Genomic DNA, 24556 nt, shown 5'->3' with positions numbered 1-24556 from the left:
CTGGTTCATTTTTCAGAGACAGTAGTGGCCCTATTCCATCACACAATTGCATGTATTATCTTTGGGGCAAAATCTGTTCCAGAGTTTATTGAAGTCTTTACATACTCTGTTGAGAGTTAAGGCTTGATGTTACTGAAAAAATAAAACATTTAATCTGGTTTTGAAATGTGATTTGCACTCAGTGATTATATTGTTCTGCTGTGTCAGTAACTGTCTACATACTTGTAGATAGTTCTGTGTTTAAAACAAAACCATTCAAACCTCCAAGCAAAAATAGAAAAGAGGTGATTTATCATCATAATCTTTTGACTGTAATATACTGAAGGGCTATACAGGCTTATACCGTGGCATTTATAAAATACTACTGCATTATTTACCAGTTTTACTTACTGTATCTGCTCAATTGATACTGAATACTGGGAGTGATAGTTGAAAGTGGTAGACTTGCGGTATATCATCTATTATAAGGAATGGAAATATATTTCTGTTGTGTTGCTTTCTATTACTTCACCGTGTGTATTCAAGTAGTGCCTAGCAGCTAGTACAGAAGAAGCAGCTACTGTATTACTTATATTTAAAGGCTCTGATGCCTGCCAATGTCCCTAGCACTAGGCTCTGTACTTGTGCTCTCCAGTGACAGGGTGAGCCCAACGCTGGGGGAGTCTTCAAGATCATTAAACTAAGCAGGTGCAAATGCTGAAGCAAAAATATTCTTTCCATGTAACTTTATGCATAAAACTCTTCACCATTTCATAACTGATGGAGCTTGATCTCCCTTAGGTGTGTCGCTTAAAGGTTTCCTGGGAGGTGCAAAACACAGAGAGGTTCCCCTGTTAATAGTTGAGCATCTCCTCAGAGCTGCTCTGTGCCCCTATTGAATGGCATTACAATAACTTAATAATTAGCTATTTTGGTTCATTGTATCTCTTAGAGAGAGAAATCTGTCTTTTGACTTTTATCTTTCAGATAATGACCAACATGAATGTAAAAAGATTTTTGGACGGCAGAATTAAGTAGTAGTTCTTCAGACCTTCTTGTCATTTGTGCTTGCATATGTAGGTTTGCTCAAAATATGTAGGTTTGGGGGGATTCGTCAAGTAAAAGATGAAGCAGAAGAAGAATTTGTTGCGTAAAACAGAATCCATATTCTGAGTAAATTGCAGAAACGCTGTATAAACTATACAGCAATATATTAAAATTCAATTCAAGAACAAGTAATTAAAAAAAACCAAACAAAAGAGTCCTACAGTCAATAAATCAGCCTGGTCTAAAGATATCGTCTTTACTCTGTTGAACATATAAAGACTTTGATTTTTTTCTGCTATCTGACTCCTTTCTGTGCAAATGAAATAAGGAAACTGATGGCTGCAAAGAGGGAATGCTTGTGGAATACCTCTAACAGAAGATGATAAGAGTTGTTTGCAAGGAGAACACAAAATTCAGAAGACTTCAAGAGTTCAGTTCATAGAATCATGGGCTCAGTAAGGTTGGAAGGGACCTCTGGAGATCACCTAGTCCAACCTCCCTGCTCAGCAGCGTCACCTAGAGCATGTTAGAAAGGGTTGCATCCAGGCGGGCCTTGAATAGCTCAGAGAAGGAGACTCCACAGCCTCTCAGGGCAGCCTGTGCCAGTGCTCCGTCACTCTCACAGTGAAGAAATTCCCCCTCACGGTCAGGCGGAACTTCCTGTGCTTCAATTTCTGCCCATTGCCTCTTGTCCTGTCACATGGGACAACTGAAAAGAGTTTGTCCCCATCCCCTTGACACCCTCCCTTCAGGTACTTGTACACGTGGATAAGATCCCCCCCCCCCCCCCCCCCCCCCCAGTCTTCTCTTCCCCAGGCTGAAGAGGCCCAGCTCTCGCAGTCGTTCCTCATAGGGCAGATGCTCCAGCCCTCTCATCATCTTCATAGCCCTACGCTGGACTCTCTCCAGCAGCTCCATGTCTCTCTTGTCCTGGGGAGCCCAGAACTGGACACAGTACTCGAGATGAGGCCTCCCCAGGGCTGAGTAGAGGGGCAGGATCACCTCCCTCGACCTGCTGGCAACACTCTTCCTAATGCACCGCAGGAGACCATTGGCTTTCTTGGCCACAAGGGCACATTGCTGGCTCATGGTCAACCTGTCATCCACCAGCACTCCCAGGTCCTTCTCTGCAGAGCTGCTCTCCAGCAGGTCAGCCCCCAGCCTGTACTGGTACCTAGGGTTATTCCTCCCTAGGTGCAGGACCCTGCACTTGCCCTTGTTGAACCTCAGGAGGTTCTTCTCCGCCCGGCTCAGTTACACAGAGTTATTTTCCACTGTCCTGCCAGCCCAGTTTCCTGCCTGTATTTCTGGGTTGCTGTGCAATTCCCTGTGGGGCATGTTCCTGGCCCCCTGCTACCCCACTCCCTGGGCACTCTTCTTCTTCACTGTTGACCAGCCGAGCTCCAGGCAGCCTCACGGGTCCTGGTTTCTCAGCTCCAAGCTGACTGGCCTGGACAACAGGGAAGTCCATGCTTGCCATTGCAGACATTTCCTTACAACAAATCATTGCTCTCCTTTGCATTTATTTCTGTATCATCCACAGTGGACCCTGTGGTACGTTTTTGGAACAGGCCCCTCCATAGTGATACTGCCTGTGAAGCCATCCTTGGGGCTTCCTTCTCACCTTCCATCTGCGTTAGCTTCTCTCTGGGCAGTGACTCCCAGTCCATGACACGGAGAAATGCCACTTCGGAGATCCTGGCTCTGTTCAGTGAGGTTCATGGGAACCCTGGTGAAAACTACCATGCAGATGTATAACTGTTCATGTCAGTATCTCAGGGGACTCAACTTTGTAGCATCAGTGTAGGCTTTGCAGTTCGGTTGTTGTGAGGGTTTGTTCTGAATGTAAACGTGATCATGCGAGATGAGAATCTAAAGTTTCGCTCCTACTGTAGTTTCTCCCTGATATGTTCATCATTTCAACTTTTTTTATCAGTAACATTTGTTAGTTATTTAAAAGTCAGTGAAGTTGAGGAGAATTGAGCCAAAAAAAGTGTAAAATCAAGGAGCTCTAGCTTAGTAATAAATGCTATTTCCCTTCACTGTTCTCTAGTGCCTGAAAAAAGGCCCTGCAGTATTTTATTTGGTTGCTGTCATACAGATCAATAATTTGTGTCAGCTGTTGCCAGAGACAACAAAGCTATACAAGCTGGAGATCTCCACATCATGCATGGCTGGAAATCTGGAAATTTTCCATACTTTTAAGTGGGAAATAGCACTACTGGAGGCAAAATAAATTCCTTTTGGTAGTTTTTGAATCATATGGCTTATTGCACAGTCACTTAGAGATTAGCAATAGCACCAAAAATGCCTTAAATCTTTACTGCCCTTACAGAACAGGCAACTTGAAGAATAAGGCAAAGTTTAAATAAATAAATAAAAATCCTTCCCTATCTTTGAAGATGATCAAGATCATCCTCCTCTTTTCCTCTGGACACTTGACTGTATGGGGTCAATTTCCTTACCATTGTGGGAGGTTGGTTAGACTTCCCCTCAAGATGAGCATGTCATTCCAATATAACAGGAGAACTTCACAGATTTAATGGATTCATTTTTCATTCCCACAGTTTCTATTGTGGAAAAGGAGCATTAAGCTGAAAATGAAATATTTCTCTAATGACAAGCGAGAATAAAGTCTTCAGTTTTAATAGATCAGCATAAAGGATATATACAAGTCTACTTCTGTTAGTAGGTCACGACTTGCTGTTTGTACAGCTTTCCTTGAGAAAAAATATTCTATAACAGAAATACATATCTGTACAAATTTTTAATATTTAATTACTCAACTTCTATACTAAAATATGTTTTGTGGTTTAGACACGCATATCTGGGCAGAAGAAAACATAAATTTCTGTTTTGGTGATAAGTTACAGAATCACAGAATAGTTGGGGTTGGAAAGCACCTCTGGAGATCATCTGGTCCAACCCCCTACTGTGCTAGAGTTGATTGCTCAGTCCCTGTCCGGACGACTTGTAAATATTTCCAAGGATAGAGTCTGGGCAACCTGTTCCAGTGCTCAGTGACCCTCACAGTGAAGAAGTGTTTTCTTAGGTTCAGATGGATTTTCCTGTGTTCAAATTTGTGCCCATTGGCTCTCATCATGTCACTGGGCATCACTGAGAAAAGTCTGCTTCTGTTCTCTTTACACCCTACCGTCAGGTATCTATAACCTTTGATTACATCTCCCCTTAAGGAGGAATTTGAGGAAATAGCTGCTTAAAGAGTAGCAATGATTGAGAAGCGTATCATTTTCTCCTGCAAATATGAATGTATAACAGAGCTTTGAATACCATGTATATTTGTTGCTTTAATATTTTGTGCTTGCTTGTGGAGAGATGTATTGAAGTTAATATTGTAAGAGAATCTATTACTTGAACAATGTCTTGTGTGTATTGTGAGCAAATCATTAACAATGCTAAGATTTATGGGAGATACCATCTGACATTTTCTATATACCAATTTGCATTATCTGAACAACTGTGTAAGATAAACTTTGTCATGTGACGAGATTATCCATCTTTGTAGAATAAACCAATGGTAAAACTCAAACTAGAAAACATAAATTCTTAATTCTACTAGCCAGCTAAATCTAACTATAAGATTATGCTCCTACAAAAACAGTAAATAGGAAAAATTTAATCCTTTCTGTAAGTCATTTTACTAAGTGTTTTGCATAGATTTCTTAAAGGATTTCAGAAGAAGTATTTCAATAGTCTTTCAAGAGTCAGTTTTTCTACAGTGCAAAACACTGAATAAGCAAAAATAATGAAATAGATTATCATGAAATTATAAAATAGATTGTTACGAAATATCAGATACCAGATTATGAAGCTCAGATACTGCATGGACTATTTGGACGTTTCAACAAAATATGTGTGTCGGTATACCGAGAACTTGGCAGTGGGGCTGAGCTTTTTGACACCTTAAAGGATATCATTGGAAGGCTCTCTGGTTTTTCACTTTCCTTAGAAACAGTGCTGTAGAAAGTTCAAATTTGCTTATCAGTGTAAAAATTATTCTCAAGCTATTTCACATTAACACTAGAGGTTTTGTTCTAGCAGCTTTTGCTTAAAGGTGCTGGAAGCTGTTAGCAACTGAAGGCAATGTTTATAGTTCTAAATCTTTTTAGTGGTGCCATGTGACAGGACAAGAGGCAATGGGCAGAAACTGAAACACGGGAATTTCCACCTGAATATGAGGAGGAATTTCTTTACTGTAAGATTGACAGAGCCCTGAAACATGTTGCCCAGAGAGGCTGTGGAGTCTCCCTCTCTTGAGATATTCAAAGCTTGCCAGGATGCAACCCTGTCTAACATGCTCTAGGTGACGCTGCTGAGCAGGGAGGTTGGACTAGGTGATCTCCAGAGGTCCCTTCCAACCTTAACCATTCTGTGATTCTGTCAAATTGTCAGAATAACTGGTTCAGCCATCTAAATAGTAAAACTTCCGGCCTTGAAAGTATAGATTATAGTCAAAAAGAATTTGGGCATGGTTCTGAGTACCAGCCGCATGACTGGAAATAGTTAGTGTCATTGAACAGGTTAGTCATCACCTAAGGGTTAATTTGAGTCACAGTGCACCAGTGTCCTCTCTGCCAGTGGAGAGAATAAATGCTGCCTATTACAGAGCATGTTACAGGATGTATCACGCAAGGGTATGGACTCTCCCGTGGCCTTGTTCCAGAGATGAAATACATTTAAATGTTCCTGACAGCTGGTGGTGCAAATTATTCTCATGCTGTTTGCAGAATACAGAGTCAGTTTGACTAGGGGGTGGACAGCAGTGATGGACAATGTTTTGCCCCAACAGAAGTTACTGTTGGAGGAGCCCAGCGTACATTGTAGATGTCCCCTCAATTCTTTGCAGCAGGAGACATGACAAGGAGGAGATCAGCCTCTGAGGAGCTTCTTGACGTTTTTTTTTGAAGGAGGAGAGGCACCTCCTTCCTCACTATAGCTGTGGCCTAGTGGTATAGAAGGCCCATGTTAACGCTGCTGGGCACAACTGTCACGTAAGCCTACAGCTATGTTCCCCCTCCACAAGAGCAGGAGAGCTGGCAAGGCAGAGGAGGATTGCGCCTGTGAGCCGTACTTGGCTTTTCCATCTGCTTGCAGGCCACCAGTGTCCCAGGCTGCTGGCTAATTGGTTCCATAGTGATTTGGCTTGTTGGTTGGGATCCTCTCATGGAAGTTTCTGCCAGTGCAAAATGTTGCTCTTTTTTCCAGCCTGCTGATCACAGTGACACTGCATATTTTACAAACAGTAGAAAGATCTTTAGCAAACAGAGCAGTAGAGTGTTTGGTAATGGTTAATGTGGAAAAGCTCAGAAATCAGTTTTTGACTTTTTCTTGGTTGTTTTATTTTGTTTTGTTTCTTTGTAAAGTGCCTTATTTAATGGACCTGTGCATTTCCTTTCTGCTTGTCTACTGGCAGCACTTCTCAGTATTTGCCACCTTTGTATCTGCATATACTTGCTGAGTGAGACTTATTAAAAATTTTCCAATTTTGACCCCTCCAATTGCCATTCTCATAGATGACTTCTAATGTCTGCTAGCTTCAGAACCATCAACTTACTGCTTCACTGCTCTTGCTAGCACAAGAGATGAGCTTGACATTTTTTTTTTCACCCAAAATTCCTTTTGTCCGCAGTAGAATTGGAACAAGTCATTCTAGGTCTTTGTTCCTACAGTTTAACATTTTTTTAATTACTGAGTCTCAGGAAAAAAATGCACTCAATAAACTCAAAAATACACTTGCAGGGACTAAGAAGCACTAAATTTAGATGGATTACAAGAATAAAAAAAAGGAAAAATTTTTTTGATTGCGAGGATGGCTTTATATGATGGAGATCAGCCTAGTTTGGGGGGGGGGTGTTTAATTTGAGTATCTGATTTCTTTAATGTGGTTTGATCATTGCTACAGTGTATTCTGACAATAGGTATTAAGTAAATTAAACGTTTGGGTTGCACTTTGATGTGAAAATGTGTTCACTGGCCCAGGATTTGAATCTGTCCTTGAAAGAAAAATAACGAGAGTTAGTGCTAGAAATTCATGGTTATTCTTTATTGAAAATGCCGTATGTAGCATCTACTGAGACATTTGTCCCAGAAATTTATTCTGCATGATGTGTTTGCAAAGAAATACTTTGCATCTTGTGCAGCTGAGAAAAGAAGTGTGAATTCAACACAGAAATTCTAGTGCTAGTGTTAAAGCATGGATGAGGATTTTATCATCACGGAGGGAAATGTATGTCTGGTTCTTTGTCTTCTGCATTTTGTGACAAAGGAATTCCCATTTGAATTGCTCTGCTCTATTCAAGCCCCCTCTGAGCCTCTGGTTAACAGCAGTCAGTCTTTGCAGTGTCCTGACGTCATCCAGTGTATGCATAAGCTATGCTATTGTCTTACTGAGAGCAGGGGCTGGGGATTGCAGTATCTGGTGTCCGCTACCTATTTATGCCTCACTGTATCACGGAAGGGACGCTGGCCTGCCCTTATCTCTTGGATTTAAACCAGAAGCTCCTGCCTTTTGCTTTGTGAAGAAGGACCTTTGCTTTGGTTGCAAGGAAAAGCTGTCTGCAGTGTGAAGCAGAGGAGGGGAAAAGAGAAGAGAGGAGAGGAGAGTCTGGCAGCTTGGAGAGCTTGGACTGCATTGTCTGGCTTCATGACCCCTGCTGTGTAGCAGCCTCATCCCTACTCTCATACACTCCCTCTGTCTTCCACTCTTTTTTCTTCTTTCCTTTTTTTAAATTGCAGCATCTGGGGCCAGCCATGTTTGGCACTGAATCTTCATGTAAGTAAATGCATCCCCCCCTTCCATCCTTTTTCTGGTTAGTATAGGGCTTGTTACCTTGTTGTTGTATCCACAGTACTTGCATGCCCTTTGCAGTAGGTTGTTAGTTAAAAGCAGCAGCTCTAGCCAGTTTACAAAGGGGCTAAAGGTGCTGGAGAGTCTGCATGTCTGCGTCCTCTGTGGGTGCATCCGTGAGGCCGGCAGCAAGTCAGCTTAGGGCTGTCAGCATTGCTGAAATCAGGCCACTGAAAAATACAGAGAAAGAGGCAGTTTCACTTGAATGTGAATGTGTTAATTGATAAGATCTCATCTGTCAATGATCTGTAGCTGCAAACACTATAATGAATGCGCTACTCAGATGATAAGGGTATGTCTGAAGGATGGGGAGAGTGCTGCAGCATTAGATGGGTAAGAGCTGAAGAAGAATGATTTAATCTGAAAGAAAAGACGATCTCATTTTCTTCATTTTTGTTTCTTTGAAAAAGGAGGCTCTACGGAGATCCCTCCTGTCATTGGAGAATCCAAAATTAAATTGATTATGTGGAATTTTAAATATGGGGTGAAAAACTCAAAATAATTTCTTTCTAACCTTTGGGCTGGAAAATTTAACCGAATCTGCTGCATAAAAGCTATGTAGATATATGTCATTGCAAGCAAGCTGGTTTTGCTTCAGTGGGAAGAACAATTAGCTACCTGGCAAATCTGGTTGAGGATGAAAACGAGGAGTTGGTGTGGAAATGATGCCGCTGGTGACAGTGCAGCTGTATAGAGTGTTATCCTGTGCTTATCTGGTGACTGAAAAATATAAAACCTTTATTTCATCCTGTATTTTATGTACAAACAATACTGTGTGATGAAAACATTTCTCAATTGAATAAGAATCAGTGGCTTTTTAAGAGCATTCTAACATGCGGTGTAATGTCCTCATATAGTTAATTTGGAAACCTTTTTGTGGCTCAATTGTTAATGAGGAGTGATCAGAGTAGTCCTAGCTGTCAAAAACATCGTGCTCCCAAAGGGTTAATTGGTCCTGTTGCTTTGCTGTGGCAGCTCCCCACCTCCTCTGACACAATGCCTAGTCAAGGTCAGACAGAATAAAAACAAAATTTGCTTTTAGATCTGTTTTGTTTTGAGAATCATTTTTCATACATTGTTTTAGAGATGTTTGAAGATATTCATCAATGGAGTATGTTTAAGAATGCTGAATATTGTAGTTGCATCTGTTTATACCATGTCCAGATTTATAAGGCACAGCTTGTGCATATATGGCTGTATGTCTGCGCAAAATGCATATTAACAGGCTTACAGATAAAATTAGTCATGTACTGGTATCATCTTGCAGAAAGTACATACTGCATACTTGCAAAGTCAGAAGTATTCAGCATGGTTCATTTTCATGGGCCTCTCGTTTTATGAAGTGTATCGATAAGGGACTTGCTTGTCAAATGGGGCTTTTAGATAAAGTCACCAGTGTGCTAACTGGTTTATACCAAGAGCAGCTGTGGTTGCTTTTGTTTCCATGGTTCCCACATAACTGAATTTAGAATAGGGAGATGGGAGCTTTTATAGCAACCACTGCTAGTTTAACAGAAAGGTCTAGAGGTTTTATTTGTCTTTAAAAGTGGATTAAATGCAGAATGAATCATTGCTACAGATCCAGCACAGATTATGCCCTGTACCTCTCTGTGCTCCTCTGAACCGGGCTGCTGAAGGCAGCACTATGGGGCCGCCATCCGTCTCCCTCCTGTGCCGTGTCCTGGCCTTTGTGTGAAGCTGGGCCCCGCGGCTTCCGCCACGGCCCTCCATCCGGACGTGGGACAAGGGCCTCTTGCCAGAGGGGCCCCCTGAGAAGCTACAGTTCATGTCTGGCCTGGGTGGGATCTCTGGGCACCTGCTCGGTGATCCTGACTAGTATTCATATCATTCTTAGTGTATCTTGCATGGCTGACAGGGCAGGGTAGCCCTTACGTAACCAGTTTGGTCATACTGTAATGCAGAATGCTACTATTTGAGGAACCTATAGTTTTTCTTTTAAAGCTTTTTTAATCAAGTTGAGGGCTTTGGGGTTTCTTCTCACCCTGTTTTCTCCTTCTTTTTATTCCAGTCAGCAAATGAAAAACACTGTCACTATCTAATTGTTAATATTTCTGTCTTGCTAGAACAGTTTTGGGTCAACGAGGTAGACTTTCATAATGTAAAAATAAATTAATAAAATTCAACATCATCTAATTCTTGAAAACACTACAGAAGTCATTTCTGCAGCTGTCCAAAAAGCATGAAATGGGCACGTTATTTTTTTCTTAATCTAGCTGTTCACACATAGTATATAGCTTTTACATTTTCTTACGCTTCTCTCCAACAAAATAGAAGAAAATAGTTATTTCAGGTAACTGTGAAGCATATCTTCTTTTAGAACAGTTTATTTTGTAAAGACTTAATAGAAAAATGTCAAATTTTAAGTCTCATTCAGCAATTTTTTTTTTACAGCAGTCAGAAGTGCAATGAAAGATAGTATGAGGGCAATTGGAGAAACACAGACGTGCCTATGAGTTCCCGGAGGCAGGGAAAGACAAACATAAGGCAAACCTGGCTTGTAAAGAGAGGAAGACAGTACACAATGTACAAAGAGATGCTAACGCAGTACATTATTACCTAGAAAGGAATATGCAAAATAAAAATTCTGTTAAGTGTCCATGCAAACTTTAAACTGCTGTACTATGACTTCTGTACAGTCATTTTCAATATTTTCCATTGGTCATATGTCCTCTTCATAATACTTGTGGGAAATATCTACACTGGAGGCTGTTCTTATTCAATGGTTTTGTGCTGATCCACATTTAGCAATTCCACAATGTGGTATCATGGTGCTATATATGTGTATATACAGCAGGGGCTGTATTGCCATCCCATGTCACCTCTCTAGCTGATTTGGCAGGTTTATCTGCTTGTCAAAGCAGTGTCAGGTTCTTTAGAAGGTAGAATTTGATTAAAAAATTGTGTTGCGACTAAGTCTTTTTCAACATGAAATGATGTGGCACTGTTGTAGCTCCACACCAAGCCTGGGAAGTACAAACAAAGTGGTAGTTCTCCTAACAAGGGAAGAGCTGAGCTCCTAGAGAGAGAAAACTATTCTCTTTCAAGGAGAAAATCTAGCTCTGGTCCTGAGGGGAAATAACCAGCAACCATCCATTGTGTGACTAGTAGTAGCAACAGTTGTAGGCCTGCATTAGAGACAACATGCATACACCAATTAAACTGAATGTGAGAACAGTCCATACATTTGGTGTGCTATACGAATTCTGGGAGTTGTTGTAAAGGAATCAGGGAGGTTGGGGTGATACGGCTTCGCTGAATCTCTGCATAATGAAAAGGAGTGGGGTAGAGTGGATTTTGGAGGCCATAAAACTAGCAAAGAGGTGTGTAGAAAGCTTGATTCACGCACGTCTTAGAATTTGCACGAGGTGTGCTTCAGCTACTGCGGACAGAATAACTTGGTGGGAAACTGTAGGGAGGGAATTAGATGGGCATATGTACAGCCATGCCCCAACTCTGTTACGAGAACCCACATACACATGGTGAAAGACAGAGGTGATGTTTCCAGTTCTACTGTGTTTGTTCCCGTTGCAGTATTATAACCAAGCAGCAGTGCTAAACAGGGCCTTTTTGGAAACAGGGGGTTATATGGGAGGTGTTCTTCCAGTCTGCTCTATTTAGGGAAAATGCTCTCTGTAGTTTCCTGTCTGGTAGATCAACAGCTCCATGCTAGAAAGTGGAGAAAGGGACACACAAGCTGACCAAAGAGTGTGAGAAATAAGGACAAATGGAACTTTGTTCTTAATCAGGGTAATTCTGAGAAGGCTGATCTCCAGGGGGAGAGGGGCAAAGGGAAGCTGGGTTGAATCCTGCAGAGAAAGTAAAACCCTGCCCACTGAAAGGTGCCGGGAAAAGCTTCTGTACTTGTCCCAGGCTCATTGTACTGTCTTCTGATCTGTCTTCTCAGAAAGTGCTTTTGTTCCTAACCATTTTTCAAATACCCTTTCAGCCAGAATGCAATAAATGGGAGTGATTGCACCAAAATATATGATTTTGTAGCACTGGGAAAATAATCTCATAAAATTCTGTGTAAAATAGCAGCAGTCAGCAATGGAGGAATGAGAAACTTTAGAATTGGTTATTAAGAGCAATTTCTGCCACCTTAAAAGAGATAATCTCCTTGAAACTTCCAGACAAGTGCTAGAACAGAGCCAAAGCTTCACGCTTCGGGAAGAGCTCAGCCAGGACACAGTTTTGTAGCTGTGCAAATGATCAGCATTGGGGCTGCTGCCTACCAGTACCTCTGTTCCTGCCTTCTTTGCCCCAGTGGGGTACTCGTCCCAACCTATGGCAGGGCCAGCCAAAGTCTGGTGACTTCTTCAACTAGTCAGTTTGGGCAGTGCTTGCTCCCCAGGTTGGTTTGTGGGGATATAGGATGGGCAGCACTGCTGGCACAAGGCGGCTGGGACCACAAAGCCAGGGCACAGGTAGAACCAGGGCAGAGTGGCATGAGCTGCAGTGCGGCATCAGTCATGGGGAGAGCAACCTCTGCTAAACTGGCAGATGACCAAAGTGTTCCATTCTTGAGCATAAACGGCCTGCTGCAATCCAGAATTACCAAGGCCAGTAGTAACAGCAAGTACAGATACCTGGTATCAGATGACAGCCACAGTTTCATAATGATGTTACACTGGTTTCTCAGGCAACTGTATATGGAAGAGAGGTTACAGGAACATATCAGAAGCTGTAACTTTAAACCAACATAATCAGCTGCTGAGGTTCCCGGTCTGCCCTATAGTCAGGACTGTTGAACAACTTGCAGAACTGGGTCAAAGAGACTGGCTTAGCTACAGCAACTTCAAATGCCAGAATAAACTTGGATTATAAAAGGGATTGAGATTGCAGGAGCTGTAACTTGGCAAATGCAACAATAAAACCTCAGAGATTTTCAGAGGAAAAATGTAGTCTCACCCTCTACTTTACAGTAGATTTTGAGGATTTACTGAATGGCAAGGGGTACCTGATACTATTTGATAATGCATGTTTTTAAATAAACACATGCGATGAGAAGGTTCTGCAGTTTATGTAAGACCCTCTGGCTGTGTTACTCTGTCCAGTGCTTGCCTTCATTGGGCCAAGCATAGTCAGATGTGGAAGGCCCAGCTACTCTGAAATTGGAGTACAGGAGTGGGGCCATTCAGAAGCTAGCCTTGTAGCTGTCCTTATTCTATCTGTGTAGACACTTACCTGTTTCACTTAAGACTGACACCTTGGTGCTGCAAATTACTGAATGTTTAATCTGTCAGCACTCTGTTGAGGTAGGGAATGTCATTCCCATCACATGGCTTTGGTGCTAGCAGTGAAAAACTTACCATTGCCACAACAGTGGTGGGATTCTAAATTTAAGTGGAGACAGATGATACTAGAATTACTAGGTTACTACCTGAATACCTTGGTTCTTGTACCCTGGTTTCCTCTGCGGTGGACACTGAGCCTCTGTCTTTACCTCCATATCTCCTGTCAGTGCTCCCCTCTGTACTCTTCAGAACTAGGCTTCTAAATTCATGGCCTCTTTGTTCATGGAGGTGAGAAGAATGATAAACTTGACATAGACTGTATTTACCTCCCTTTGCTCCATCCTCAGACAGCAGTGCTCCTCTAGTTTCCTTTGCTAGGGAAGAGCAGGGATGCTGCTTGTGTGAAAAGTTGGGGGTCTGCAAGTCATGGGGGTAGCTTCTGTTCTCAGACAGAAGCACCAACTGCAGTTTAAATTCACTATGCTGGCCAGTTTACAAGCCCAGAAAGTTTAGGAAGTGTGCATTGCCCTTTCTTTCTCACCAGGGAAAATCTGCTAGGTGGATGGAGACATCTTGCAGGCTAGATTTGACTCATACATTTGGCAGTCCAGACCTTGTAGCCCTAGATCAGCTTTTCTATCTCAGTGGTATAGAGGTTGCAAGGATAGTAAAGTTACCGATGGAATACAGTTTTAATCTCCTGTTAGGTTGTGTTCACGTATGAATATCTATAACTGGGAAGAAACCTCAAGTTGCAGGCAGTGAACAGGGTATTCTTTATTCAGACTGTCTAATTGCAGTTAGTGCTTACCACAGCTAAAAGCATGGAGAGACCTGTGATTGGTTAAAGGTGATGAAAAATCCTTCAGATCTTAGGTAAAGATTTGAAAGGTAGAAATCTTTCTAAGCTAAAACCTTAGAATAATTTAAGCTGAAGGGGTCCACCTCTGCTCAAAGCAGGACCAACTTCAATGTTAGATGCAAAGAAAGATCCATCTGCATGTTTACAAAACAGTGCAAGGTTGCAGTGTTGAACTTTGCCCAAGTTAATTTATAGACCCAGGAATAGGGATAAATCTTTACACCCAAGGATGAGTGAAAGGCTATGAGTCCCAGTGGGCGATGTGAGCCAGAAAGGAAGTGCAGTACATGCAGCGAGGACTGCATCATAGTATTTGAGGCAGGCATAGAAGCACAAGAGTTTGATGTAATTTTGGTGTGAGTTAGTATGATTACTGGCTATACACAGCTAATAACATGATCTCAGAACAGTCTAAGCTCTCTGTTTTCCTCTTAGTTTGAATACCCTGCTTGTTCTCCTGAACTGAAGCAGGGAAAGATCTATAAAGGTATATAGAAGGAGCATTTGGGACTCAGGGAGATAACATTCCAAGTTGCAGGGTAAACAGAATTTTTTTCCTGTTTACTGAAACTACTGATACAACATCGCTGTTCAGTACCTTTCATATGGAAGTCAGTATCTATAGCAAGAGACGATTCACTAGCAGAAATGCTCATAGGACATTAAGACTCTGTAATAGAGAATTAAGCTGTAAAACTACAGAGAACACTTGCTACCTGGAATCCAGTGTGGCTCAGTGGGAAATTGTCTGGCTTTGTGTTTCATCAAGGTGAAGCTTATGCTAGATCAAATTAAGATGCTCAATAGCTGGAAATATGAGTGAAACCATATTCTGACTGGACCAACAAATGTGCCAGTTGCCTTCCAGCATTATATGAAAAAGATGTTTTCGGATTTCCTAAGGCTCTCTAGATTTCATTTTGAAATGGCATCTTGAGGCATAGCAAGTGTTTTGATCAGTACATGAGAAATGGAAGTGAAACACTTGTGAGATTGTAAGGCAATGTTGTAAAATTAAACTGTGGTAAGTCTGACCTCCACTGAGAAATCCAGTGCTTGGGACAATCTTTTCTATACTGCAGTGAAATGAAAGATATTGAAGTGACCATCAAATTACGCAAATGGGGCAAATTGGTGATTTTTTCAAAGAAATCAGTGTTATTATAGTGGAGATTTCCCATATTTGTGTAGACTTTTTATAACTTTTGTACGGGATTGACCAAACAGGGAAGAAGAATGAGAGAATGATGGGAGTGAGCTCTGGAAGAATATGTTTTGTGCTCAGAAGGTCTGTAGCCTAAGAAGCCATGAGGAGGTTTCGAAGATGCCAGTGGAAATATTGTCCATCTCCTTTTCCAAGCCAATCTCATGTTTAATCTGCTACTCATTAGCTCAAAGATTTTTACATCTACAATGATAATATGATTTCATACATGTCATCGTTCTAGCAAATGCAGACTTCCATGTTACCATTAGGAATGGTTCTTAGAAAGCTGTTGTGAATTTGGATTTTCTGTTGTACTCAGTGCAGGGTACTTCTCTTGAGGTGTATCAAGGAGTTTTAAGAGGATATGATCTTGCTTTTGATGAGTTGTGCTTATGTAAGTGTTGCAGAAGGAAAATGTGCTCAATCACAGATTTTAAGTTTCTTGATGGCAGTAGTAGGAGAGTCAGGTATTTTTCACTTTGTATGCTCTCTGCATTTTGTAAAAGTAGTAAAGGCTCATCTGAGGAGGACACCAGCAGAAAACAAACTATTGAGGGAAAAGACATGTATCACAGCTCTATGGAGCACAGAAAATGGCAGCTTACTCCATCTGTAAGATCTCCATCTGCTACAAGAGTGGAAAACTACTGTAAGCAGATAGCATCCCAAGCAGAACCTGAACTGCATAAATCACTGGCTTACCAGTACTTAACGTGACTCACACTGACTCTGAACTAACTTAGCACAAGACAAATACTGCTGGACACAAATAAAAAAAAAATAGATTGTTGTAATGTTGTAATTGTAATTAGCATGCTGGGGCATCCTAAAAAGAAAGATTTAACATTCATGAAAAAAGCTGAATGTGGAAACTGTTAGCACCACTAACCTTTCTTCCTGTCAGCTGCATTTATTACTGGCATTAGTAAAGTGTCTAGGACTGTCTCAGTGGTAATGAACTATGCCATGGCATTTGCATAGATGTAATAACCAGGCACTCGGATCATTCATCTGCTGATAAAATATTCTCAAGCTTTGAGTTATATTAACAAAGCAAATATACTGTATCAGAAATGTAAATTAGCTGGTAAAGAAATGTGTTGTGTGTGAAAATCTCATACTGAGCTCTGTCATTCACATGGAAATGAAACCAAACAGTTAAACTAAAAAGTCATAGAAATCTTATAAGCAATGAGCGGAGGCAAAGGTCTGTTGGAAAGTGAACTACACTGGGGAAAGCATTCTTGTAATGCAGCGACGTATATCAGCGTGGTAGTTCTGTGTTCTCTGCTGCTCGCATGGTCTACGGGGATAACTCTAGATAAGCTGTTATTATTATGTACCGAGCGAAAAGGGTGATAAACATGCTGCCTGTGCAGATGGATGAAGAAACGTTCTGAACAGTGGAAGTGAGCAGCAATCAGCAAGAATCTGAGCTATAAACATCTCATTCAAGAGTGGGAGTACCTCCAAGAAACCACCCAAGTGTGATATGCCTAATGTATTCAGATTACATGGAAGGACACAGTGTCCTTTTTTAAAAGAATAGAAGAGTGGGTTCTGTGACAGTACAAGTGGGAACATATTCTTGTAAGAAGATTTCTGGCTCATTAATGATTCCCTTCTGAGACTTCAGCTGGAGCATTATGGTAGCACAAGGGGAGGACACCAGGACTTAGGATTTTTCAGTGTGTAAGATAAGAGTTACAGGAGCCATTCCACAGTGGGACTACTGAGTGTTGAATATGAGAGCTACAGCGACCAAAACATTAAATTACCTAGGCAGAATAAAGTAGTGGCAAGCTGTCATGGCAGAGCGGATTACCAGAAAGTATGGGCATTTGTCTTCATATTCTTTAATATTTGGGGTTCTTGTTGTGCCAAGATAAACCCATATGCCGTAGCTTATTTTCTTGCTCTGGATATTGCTAGCCACAGCTTGCAGTGACCCATCCTGATAGAAGCGGACATTAGCTTGATCATTTCGGGACATTACTTGTATGCAAATGACTTGCAGTCTCTGTGGGCCTTGGCTGTATTTCAGAGATGAACAAAGCTGTAGATTTAAAATCACTGCCCTGTACTGTAGCAGTTTAGTGAACTAAGAGTCTGGCATTTATTTAGCTAAGTTATCTCTTGTTTGTGTGTCTGTAGTGGTATTTAATTAATTCTTCCGTAAAATAAAGTATATACAAATACACAGAAGTATGCAAAAAACAGGAAGAAAAAGAGGCTAGTGTTTGGACTTGCCATCCTTAATGGCATCACATTAAACATGTACACTCCTCCAAGGGAGTAAAGCAGTCTGACTCCATAATCTGGAATGTCAGAGCAGTCACCTTCAATTTAGAGAGAGTCACTGCTAGCAGCAGCTGGTTTCTACGTTCTAACAGTAAATATGTGATACCTGCATTTTCAGTTGTTCTCCTTTAGTTCACTGAGTTGCAGGTACTCCAAATGTGTTTTGGTTTATACTAGGAAGAATGAAGTGTTTTTATTTCATTGAACAGTCTAACTATGGACAAAGCAGTTCAAAAACTCCCTCTGCGTGTGTGTGTGTCTGTATATGCACACATGTACATATATATGCATGTGTCTGTACATAAAAGTATATGAATATACACAAAGTATAGGATAAAATATATAAATACAATATAAATACAAAGCTCTGTGTATATGTTTAAGAAAAAGGTAGCTGTTGAACTTTCAGTTATTAGGATTGTAAAACAGACTAGTTAACTGAAGTTTGCTAGCAAAGAAAGCCTGAAACTGTCTCCTGATGTAGTATTCTGTGACTAATGTGAAGCAGTGGTCTTTCTAATTGCTTCCATCCAAGAAACGGAAATGCAGTACCATGGCATGGAAATGCAGTACCATGGTTCTCACATGTGGTGAGCCCAGAACTTCACATATATCTGGAAACTGAATGAGCCTCTCTTGTCCAGAAGCATCCTAAAAAGACTATTGGAAGAGGGTAGAGGAACACTGTGAGCAGCATGGGAGTGCTGGTGGACGACAAGTTGACCATGAGCCAGCAATGTGCCCTTGTGGCCAAGAAGGCCAATAGTATCCTCGGCTGCATTAGGAAGAGTGTTGCCAGCAGGTCGAGGGAGGTGATCCTGCCCCTCTACTCAGCCCTGGGTCGGAAGAATTAGGTCCAGTTCTGGGCTTCCCACTACAAGAGAGACATGGAGCTGCTGGAGAGAGTCCAGCGTAGGGCTATGAAGATGATCAGAGGGCCGGAGCATCTGCCCTCTGAGGAACGACTGCGAGAGCTGGGCCTCTTCAGCCTGGGGAAGAGAAGACTGGGGGATCTTATCAATGTGTATAAGTACCTGAAGGGAGGGTGTCAAGGGGATGGAGACAAACTCTTTTCAGTTGTCCCATGTGACAGGACAAGAGGCAATGGTCAGAAATTGAAGCACAGGAAGTTCTGCCTGACCGTGAGTGGGAATTTCTTCACTGTGAGAGTGATGGAGCACTGGCACAGGTTGCCTCGAGAGGTTGTGGAGTCTCTCTTTCTCTGGAGCTATTCAAGACCACCTGGATGCAACCCTGTCTAACATGTTCTAGGTGACCCTGCTTGAGCAAGGAGGTTGGACTAGATGATCTCCAGAGGTCCCTTCCAACCTTACTGATTCTATGATTCTATGGGCAAGTCTGCATTACAGCTGACTCATATGCTGCCTTAAGTGCTGATAAGAGAGAATTATGCTGCCAAGTTGTCTTTCATGAACTGCAACTTCATCTCCGAAAATTAGCTACTAGAGGTTATTGTTTGCCTCTTCCCTTTTTTTTTGGCATTGACTTCTAAATCCTAAACATGGATCACAGTTGTTGAGCCATGCTTCTGTGTTATATCATCCAAATTCACAAAAATGTTCTGATTAATTAATTTCACAGAAGAAAATGAAGATGGTCAGTTGCAAAAACTTTTAATGAATATATTCAAAATGGAATCTAAATAATCAAAACAATCAAATAATACCAATAAAACTGTGATGCGCAATCCAAAACACTAAACTAAAAAAATAATGGGTGAATGAGATATCCAGGATGTGAGAAGAAATATTTTAGATCACTTAAAAAGGTGGGGGAAGACGTGATTGCCATTAACATTTTTCTAGCATTTAATTTGTGTTCTCTCCTTACAAGAAAAATGGAGCACTAGCTATGAACAAACATAGAGTTAATTTCCTTTTTTCTTTATAAACTTGATTTTTTTTTCCAGGGCCTCACATATGAGCCAAGTCAAAACATAGACTTTATGAACTGAAATTTTATCTGGTTGTCTCTGTGTAAGTGATTTCACACAAGTTACTGTAGAACGCTATTATCCAAAAATAAGCCAACAACAGCAGGTGCCTTATGGTATGAGTCACTACAGTTAAGTTTCAGTATTGTCTGTTTGTGGCTGGTCACTTTTTCTTTCGCAAAATCATGCCAATGTGGTGTAGAGCAATGAAAATTTGTCCTAAATGTATGCGGGAAAACCTTTGTGTTGGGCTCCTAAGAACTTTGGTTGATTGATAGCATCAGCCTTTTCTGTGATTACTATTCTCAATTAGTAGTACCTGATCCTTACAAGGTTTGTGTCCTTAAGTTTAACTAAAAATGTGATTTTTTTAACAAGATTAATTAAGCTGCTACAAAAAAATCTACACAGATTCTTAGTTAAGATTAGATTGAGTTAACAAGGTGTAGATTTAAGATTAATGGAAATAAGCTATCTTAGCTGAAATAAGAATGTCCATGAACTGTACTGTATAGAAATGTGGGTGCAGACAGGTCAAAATACTTTGAAATAAGATTTGTATAAAAGTGATTGTATGGTTTACTGAATTACTGAACTTGAACCAATTTAAAAACTTCAGAGATTCTGACAAAAAAAAAGGAGTGGAGCACAAGAACATTTGTAAACTGTTCTAAAACAAAATATTGGCTAGACAGCTGAACTGTGGACACTGAAATAAGCATAAGCAAGTCTGAAGGAGGAAGCCAAATCAGCCTCATTCTTCAGCAACAACAAAATTGGGGAAGAATGAAGAGCTAGAATAGAGAAGGAAATCTGCAACATGAAAGGTCCAAGAATAGTAAATTTTCAAATTATGGGGGATTTGGAGTGTGTGAGGACCAAAATCCGATCTGCTGAATAGGCTGTAAAGCAGCAGGAATACATATGTATAGGAGAAGGGAGAACGAGAGAAGCACTAGGGGAGGCAGATGTGAACAAGTTTGATGGAATTTATGAATTCCTGCTCACACTTCATTTAATGAAGAACTGTCGCAATTCCCATGAAGAAGCCAAGATACATTTTTAAAGCATAAAATTAAAAGTGATTTTATTAAATGAGGCCATTTTGGAAATTAAAATCAAGACACCAGTCTCCCTTTGACTCTGACATCTAGATGAGAAGAGATTTAGTAGATAACTTGCCATAGTGCATGTTATCACACGGCCCTCAGCTGTTGTGTGAACAATGTATCATCTCCATGGAGCTAGTCCTCTGCTCTGACTGGGATTTGGAAAATGGGGCAGTGTCTCTAGAAAAAGCTACCAGGAGAAGAGACAACAAAAAAGCTTATGCAATGCTGAGGGGTTGCCACAAATGCTATTTTATTTCCCAGTCTTTCCAGAGTTTGGACTGGGGGCATGCTCCTTTTTCCTTCCTTAACTTTATGATCACTGTTTTAATTATTTTCTGTAGGTTTGCCAATCCTGACTGTGCCCTGTTTTACTGAAAGCACCAATTAAGTAGCCTAGCATGTGCTCTTCCTCCCAGATGGTTCCCACTTCAATACTGGAAGCAATCTGTGCTGTAAAAGAGTGGGCACAAGCCCAATCTGCAGTCTTGTGCAGATCAGTGCAGTCTGCTGTTTTAAACTGAATTAATAGTGGGATACGAGTTAACTGTGTGTTTAGCAGAGAAGAGCAGAACTGCAGAACTGGGGCAGAACTGCAGAACTGGGGCAGGGTGGTGGTGGGGAGAAACTGCTGGGTGCTGTTTTGTTTTAGCCTGGCTCCTCCTTAATCCTGATAACCATTCAGCCTTGATGGTAGCAATAAGCCTGAGTACCAGCTGTGCCTTCCCATGTGCTGCTGTGTTATTTTCAGCTCCTGTGAAAATGAGGCATTTCCATTTAATTTGCATCTCCCCTCCCTTTTCTTTTTATATAATGAACAAGTGAATACAGCAAATGCATTTATGTCTCTCTTAGTCATGCATTTATGTCTCTCTTAGCAATGCCTTCTCTCCTTTCAGTTGCGTCTACTGTAAGATCCCTTTCAATCCATTGCTTGCTTTAGATCTTATGGCATCTTGTAGTTAAGAGAAAATAACTGAAAGTCTTTACTTTTTGATTAGATGTCTTGGAGCTTTCAACTGCTCTGTGAGCATTTTTGTTCAGAGTTCAGATTTCTGAGCATAGGCCTATTCACCCATTCAGCATCACTGGATAGTTTTCCTTTTATTCTAAAAATCCTCTTATATTCAGAATGTATATTTAGAACTTATTGAATAAGCTACCTAGATTTTCTTCATTTTTTCATCAGCAAGTGACAGAGCTCTAAAGATGACAAAGGAGAATATTATTGAATGTTTCACTATTTCATATTCTTTATGATTATTCCCAAGATCAAACTGGCAGGCAGTTTTTCAGTGTCTCCTGTAACTGCATCTTACTGTAAACTGTGAACTTAGTTTTTATTCTGGAATTTTATAGGCTCTGCCTCCTCCACTGTAAGGAAGCTTGGTGTTCTGCTTTCTGTTCTAGCCAGATAAGTTGCCTGAGCATAAAAAAGGTGCATTGATTTTTAATTCAGTAAAACCAAAAAGACCATTCTGCAGTTTATGGGGGACAGATCAGGTCAGAGAGCTCAGTCCACAGCAGAGTGTGTTCAGCTAGGTCTTTGGCATGAAAAAGTCAACACGACCAAGGTATAGGTAGCCATATGGTCCACTTTCATTTTCTGTTGTCAGATAGGAATAGATTATTTTGAAAGTGGATACAAATCTACTTTAAAACTAAATATCTTATTCTTTATTTATTGGAAACTCTGAAAAGATAAGAAAGCTACTAAAATAAGCCTACCCTAATGGAGAAGGGAAGCAAATACAGATATACATAAAAAATAGTTATTGCTATCTGTGACATGGTCTTTAGTTTTTTGTCCTGAAAGACTTCAGTGGTCTTTCACAATTTTATCTTGAACCTATCCCTTTTTGTTATTTCTTGCTAGTGCCTGACTCCTATTACTCTACCTAGTTGGGTTGATTAGGCTTAGTGTGATGAATGATGCATTTTTGACACCAAAGTTTCTTGTTTTGTGGCACATGCTTCCTGCTGGTCCTCAGGCCCCAGCCCTTGGTAGTATTGCTTGGTGATTTGTATTGTTACAAGGCGCGTGAGATTTGCTCTGGAATTATTTGGTGGATTACTTTGTTAAACACCTAGTTTTGAGAGGAGGCTTCTTGCCTTCAAATCTTGCCTCTGTTTTTAGATAGTTTTCTTCTCAATGGGACTTACTGTTCACAGGATAGCCTGGCAAAAGTCATCTTTTAACACAGTAGAGCCAGATTTTCTCCCTTACAGTTTCACTGCTGGAAGCACTTCCACCCAAATATCTCTGTACAAAGCACAATATTTCTTCCACTTACAGACACTAATTCCATCTGCTTAGAGCAAGATTTAAAAGATGTTTAGCAGCTGCCTGTTGTGAGCTTAGCAATGCTGGAACTCTAAGGGGCAGGTAGATGTTTTGCTTGCAGAGAAGCACTTGGTAAAAGCAGTAGCAGAATTTTATGCTGTAGTTATTTATATACCTATTCTTGTGTTCTCTAGTTGTGTTTATGACAGTTACCAAGTAAAAGAATAAGGACACCTGTCTATTTAGGTAATAAGCTGTACCTTACACCCTCTTTTTAACACAGTGCTTCAGTGGGAAGACTAGCTGTTAGTTGTTGGGTTTGGGAATTTCTGTTGTCAAGGTTTTTTAAATAGTTTTTAATGTTCAGAGAGAAAGACAGGAACTGAGTCAAAGATATGAAATTTAGTAAATTTGGAAGTGAAAACATTGGCTTTAAACACAGCAGTTTCCCAAGCAAAGACATTTTAGTCTTATTCTAATCAAATTTTAGCATTGAACAGCCAGTGGATACTTCCATTTTTTATTTCTACTTTGATTGTTAGTATCATTTCAGATTGAAGGAAAACAGCATTTTTGTCAATAATTTGATCATACTATTTGTAGGGAAATAATGAATTACAAAAAGAATTAGTTTTAACATTTGTGTAGTGTTTAAATCCTTAAATTTTAACAAATTTGTTCATTCCTTGACAACACTACCTTAAATCTTACTCTATTACCATTAGGTAGAATCCTGGAAGAGAAGACAGCATAGCTTCTCTCCTCCATATCACATCGCTGAGCTTAGGAAAAAGGCACATCTTCTGAATAAAATTAGTTGCTTCCTGAAAAGCCATTAATGAGATAACAAATGTCTATCAAGCATTCAGCTAATGAGAACTTCTCCTGTGAATTATTAGTGCTGAGACTGACTGGCTAGGTTTATCCTCAGAGTAATGACACAAGCATCCATGGGGCCAAGGCTGGGGTCATTTTGCCCTCCCTTACCCATAGTACTCAGGTTGTTTTGTTGCTGTGTTGTCGTTCGCCAGCAGCAGAGTGGCTTGGCACAGGGACCTGACCGACCGTATGAAGTGCTGAAGTCTTTCAGCCTCCTGATGTTTGCCCAGCCACGTTTTTTCTTCTGGTTTGAGAACTGCTTTTACAACACAGTTTTTTTGGATAAGATTCTTTGAGGTCTGCTTGTATTCAGAAGAAACATTATATTTTTAGTTTTCAAAAGTGATTTCAGATGGGCTCACAAATGTATAGAGTGTATACATTTGTAGTATTATACAGATGTATTTTAACAGCAATACTGACACATTTTTATTGGTAGGTAATGCCGATGAAGGATGTAAGACGCAAAAAGGTCATTTGGTGCTCAGGGCAGTTGCTTAGACTAGACATCTGGAGCCATTTCACCTGACCCTGAGATTTTTCACCTAGCTTCCAGAGGCATATTTGGTCTGTCCTGTGTAAGTGTATCAGATATCTTGTGCTGTCTTGAATGGCATTATATGCACATGGTTAGATGACTGAATCAAGCCCCCTTTGTCATAAGGGCAATGCAATTTATGTAATTCTAAAGAGATTCAGTTGTGTTAAGTGATGTGGGAATCTCAGATTCCTGAGTAACTGCAGGGCTTTTATTTTTATTTTTTGTTTTGGGCAGTAGAGAGTGAAAGTCACAGTGTTGATGATAAACTTG

At 40.7% G+C, this 24556-nt stretch overlaps 1 protein-coding gene across 2 annotated transcripts in view; it reads left to right on the top strand.

Moving 5' to 3' along the window:
* Nucleotides 1-24556, top strand: part of ST7 (suppression of tumorigenicity 7) — a 158541-nt gene that overhangs the window by 37116 nt on the left and 96869 nt on the right. The window contains exon 1 of one of the 2 annotated variants that reach the window (XM_062566884.1): nt 7669-7819. The exons of the other annotated variant lie outside the window; for it this stretch is intronic. Coding sequence (XP_062422868.1) covers nt 7798-7819 — 22 coding nt within the window. The 5' untranslated portion in view covers nt 7669-7797. Of the gene's footprint in view, nt 1-7668; nt 7820-24556 lie in introns of those variants that run through there. 2 annotated transcript variants of the gene reach the window in all.

Source organism: Rhea pennata, chromosome 1, assembly GCF_028389875.1.
Source record: "Rhea pennata isolate bPtePen1 chromosome 1, bPtePen1.pri, whole genome shotgun sequence".
Classification (NCBI taxonomy): Eukaryota; Metazoa; Chordata; class Aves; order Rheiformes; family Rheidae; genus Rhea; species Rhea pennata.
The sequence above is the reverse complement of the archived record's forward strand: the minus strand, read 5'-3'. Positions and strand labels throughout refer to the sequence as shown.